This window comes from Alligator sinensis, unplaced genomic scaffold, assembly GCF_000455745.1.
Source record: "Alligator sinensis unplaced genomic scaffold, ASM45574v1 scaffold499_1, whole genome shotgun sequence".
Classification (NCBI taxonomy): domain Eukaryota; kingdom Metazoa; phylum Chordata; order Crocodylia; family Alligatoridae; genus Alligator; species Alligator sinensis.
The window spans coordinates 1,962,879-1,967,220 of record NW_005841864.1 but is presented as its reverse complement, the minus strand read 5'-3'; the positions used below and the strand labels follow the sequence as shown (position 1 = coordinate 1,967,220).

General features: G+C 47.8%; 1 protein-coding gene across 1 annotated transcript in view; it reads right to left on the bottom strand.

Annotated features, from left to right (window-relative positions):
* OGFRL1 (opioid growth factor receptor like 1) overlaps positions 1-4,342 on the bottom strand; it is a 55,703-nt gene that overhangs the window by 41,259 nt on the left and 10,102 nt on the right. The window contains exon 3 of the mRNA XM_006016634.3: positions 168-322. Coding sequence (XP_006016696.2) covers positions 168-322 — 155 coding nt within the window. The remainder of the gene's footprint in view (positions 1-167; positions 323-4,342) is intronic.

Below are 4,342 nucleotides of genomic sequence, written 5' to 3'. Positions count from 1 at the left end.
CGGCTCCGCTCCGTCAGTCCCCAGCCCCGGGCCCGCACGGGGAGGAGCTGGAGGCGCCGGGATTACCATAGGAAACACTGGAGCACGCCCATCCCCGCCCCCGGCTCCGACGGGACCGGCCCCTCGGCGCCGGCACAGCCCCGGGCTCGGCCTCCCTCTCCACACACCTGCCGACAGAAACCACCGCAGGGCCGCTGGGGGCAGAGGTGTGGGGGCACCCCCTCTAATTCCTGCTCCGCCTGCACTTTCAAGCCAAGTGCTGGGTGAGGCAGCCCCTGCCTCTCTGTTCTCCACCGGAGTCCTGCTAATCTCTCTTCATTCCCTAGGGCTTAACCACCCTCCTCCTTTTCAGTGCTCCTGATGCTCCACTAACCTTTCTTGTGCAACTCGCTGTGGCTCAGCTGAGCCTGGTCAAGCCCTCTCTAGCTCACAGCCCTGCAGACCCTTTTTAGCTCTAGCTAAAAACCTTAGCTCAGACCTGGTAATATTCACTTGGGTTCCCAGTTTAGCAATGGTTTGAGATCTCAGGTGCCCAGAGAAAATGCTATGAGGACATGCTGAAGACCTCAAGAAAACTGGTGCCGACATCAAGAGCTGGGAGGAGCTGACTGCGGACCAACTCCAGCGGTGCTGCAGCCTCAACCAAAAGGCAACCCGTTTCCAGGTAGTTTCTTGACCTCGAAGCAGAGAAGAGAGAATGGAGGAAGGAAAAGTAGAGGAATCCTAGCCTACGGCTTACTCTCCCCTGCAGAAAGACCTGCAACTTCTGTGGATGGGCCTAGACCCATCAATGAGACATGATAGAGATCATCTTTGAATCAAAGGATTGCCAGTCACAATGTGTATTTGGATGGCCAGCTAAGTGATACTTAGGGTCACATCTTGACACACTCTCTAGTCTAATAGCTTATTTTGTGTGCAGTCCCTTTGATTTATCACACATACACACAAGTGCCACCACTGCCATTGCTGCCACCAAATATTAACTCAGGTATAGAAATGACTGATAGTGATGCATTGGAGGCAGTCAAGACACTCAAGAAAACTAGCTTTTGCTTTATGAATTTCAATAAGGTACATCTAACTATGATGATTACAGGACTAATGAAACAATACCTTTTCACTACTGTGACCTTTTTTCTGTGTGCTTAGTTTCCTGTGTTTTTTAAATTTAATCGATAATCTAGCAAATGAGTACCCATTCCAATGAAGCTGTATTTGTTTTTGCTTTGATCTTAAACTGAATAATATAGGACTAGCCCCCCTAGCATATTAATAACCTTCTAGTTTATCTTTAACTGGAGACAATGTGTCATGCTACATGTGATGATGCAGCACACCATCTGCACCCGCTTTTTAAAATCCTAGATCTGCCCAAGGCTGGTTGGGTAGTATGGGAGAGGTCCCAAAGGGGACCTCCACCGCATGAGAAAATCAAGAGGCTTACAGTGCTTTACTGGGAGGCAAAAGACCGTGGCTTCCAGTTCAGTGATTTACAAAGGAGACGGCAAGTTAACAGCCATTTGGATTGCAGTATAAGGAAGGCCTCCAGAATAGACCCTGATCTCAGAGCTGGGAATTAGGGTTTGAGGAAGTGTTGCAGGTAACATGGGCAGTCAGGAGCATCCACAGCCAGAGCTTAAGGAGCAATTGCCTGGTTCTGCTGCACCTGTACAGTCTGAAGTCTTCTTGGAATCTTTCCAGCTTTGGAACGAGCTTTTTTAAAATGCAGATACTAGAACTGTACGTAGCATTACAGATTGGCCTCACTAATATCATGTTGAGTGGCCAAGTCATCTTCCTAGTCCACTATTAATATACCCAGAATCATATTAGCTCTTTTGGCCATTGTATTGCAGGGGGGTTTGGTTTTCCTGTAGCACTGATTATTTGCATAATGCTTCTATATACAATATACACTATTTATGACACCTGCAGGTAAGGTAGGTAGTCATTTAAATTATGCAAATAACAGCTATTTGCCATATCCCATTGATTTCAGTATTAATGGCATCATTTAACTGATCTAAACATGCCCAGCATTTTGTGGGATTTTTGTACCTCTCAGCTTTTTGTACTTCATTAACACTGGCTACATGGTTAGCTAGAGCCTGTGCTCAGCCATTCTTACCTCATTAGGACTCCACTGTTATTCGGAGCTTCTTGCCTCTAATAAGACCCCTAAAATTGGCAGGACCCCTTCAGTTTCAGGGTTGTAGCTGGCACAGCATCAGTGACTCTGGTGGAGATGGACTTGAAGAGTTAATTGCCTGTGTTATATGTTGGACAATTTTATGATTGCAATACAAGTTCATTATATGCAGCTTAGACTCTAGACACATTCTTCTTACGTGTTTCTAGGCCATTTACTACTTACACTGAGGCCTGTGGACAGCAGGTTGGGCACCAGATTCCAGTTACCAAAAATATTCTGGCTGCCTAAGCCACGCAGGTTTATTCAGTTTTACTTCAGACCTGGAAAAATATGGTCACTGGTGCTACTGCACCTGCTGCTTCTAAGTTGAGCTACCAATGCCCCAGCCTTTCAGTAGTGTGGTCCAATACAGTTGCATCAGCTCATTTAACCTCTACACCCATTTCTCTTCTGAGAGGAGAGTGCAACAACTGAGTACCTGTGGCAGGCCAACCAACTCCTTTCCTGCCTCTACCAATACCAAAGCAAGCAAGATTTCTTCAGCCTCCCCAGAACCCCTTCTTCACCAATATCCCAGTGACCTGACCTGGCTCAGAACCTGGCTCTTGAAAAGCATCCTGATACCACACACCATCTATTCTTGGTTTCTAAGCTGAGGGCCTTCTACTCCATGAGCCCTTCCCTGCCTTAGTTCTATTCTCTCCATACCCTTGTTTCCCAAAAACAGTTTCTTGCTACCACTTTCCAGTCCACTCCACACGCTCCCCAAAGTACAGGCTGTTTTCCACCCTGTGCTAAAAAACCCCCTGTTTTTCCAAGGCCTATCTCTTTCGGCTTTAATTTCACCCTGTGCCCCTCAACCTCAGGCCCTTTTCTCTGCTCTGTTTTCTTAACCTACTTATGTAGGTAAACCCTCCTCCATCACCAAAATATCTCTGCTCTCTCCAATCCTGCTAAGAGCTTTGCCTCTCCCAGTCCAACAAAGGTAAAACATTAATAGCTCTGCTCCATCTAGCTCAGGGTAGTTAAACTCCTCTGGTCCAAGGGATGAATCTGGACCACGGGGTTCACCCTGGACCAGATACAGATGGTGGAGATTTCTCCAGACTGGACATGAATGAGCAGTGGCATTAATGCTAGGGTGACTATTAGGGCTGTGCAAAACAGCATCGTTCCCTTTTGACGTGTGTTTCAATGGAACAGCATTTCCTTTTTGAATTTCGTTTCTATTTGAAACTGCTGTTCTGTTTCATTTCGTCGAAATAGTTTTGCTGTTTTGCTGTTTCGCCCATAGGCTATAATTGGGAAGCTCAAAACAGCCTATAACTTTGTCATTTCTGGCCTGATTTGGATGAAACTTGTGGAAATGGTAGCCCCTACAGAGGGCATGAAGCCTGATAAGTTTCACGGAGATAGGTGTAGGGGTTTTAGGGACACTACTCCTCAAAGTCTTGAAAGCAAAAAACTCATCACGTGTACATGTTAAGCCACAGTGGGGTCAAAACTGCAGGCATGCTAGCCCCTGCTGAGGCAATGAAGCCTACCAAGTTTCAAGGAGACAGATGCATGGGTTTGGGGGAAACTGCACCTCAAGCTGCTAACAAGCAAAACTTGTGACGTGGGTGACACTGTGCATGTTAAGGTGCAGCAGGGTGACAGCTGCAGGCTTGCTAGCCCCTGCTGAGGCCACAAAGCCTGCTAGCTTTCAAGGAGACAGGTGCAGGGGCTTCTGGGTTCTGGGGTCCTGCACCTCTGGCTGCTGACAGGCAAAACTCGTGACATGAGTGCTTGTGAGACTGTCTGTCTTGGGGCACAGGGGGGTGAAAACTGCAGGCCTGCTAGGCCCTGCTGTGGCCACGAAGCCTGCCAGCTGTCAAGGAAATAGGTGCAGGGGGAGTCTGGGTTCTGGGGCCCTGCACCTCTAGCTGCTGACAGGCAAAACTCGTGACATGGGTGGGTGACATTGTGTGTGTGTTAAGGTGCACCCTCACTCAACTGACACCAAGGCAGAAAGAAGGGTAGTTCAAACAATGATGCCTTTTATGCAGTTTTTCCATCCCTCCCCCAGAGCACTGGGATTGGAAGGGACCTCAGGAAAGGATGGCATCACTGGCCAGCTACACGGTCAATAATGAGATCACCCCTCCTTTTCCCCTCTTCCCCCTCCCTCTCCTTACTTTAGTTTCT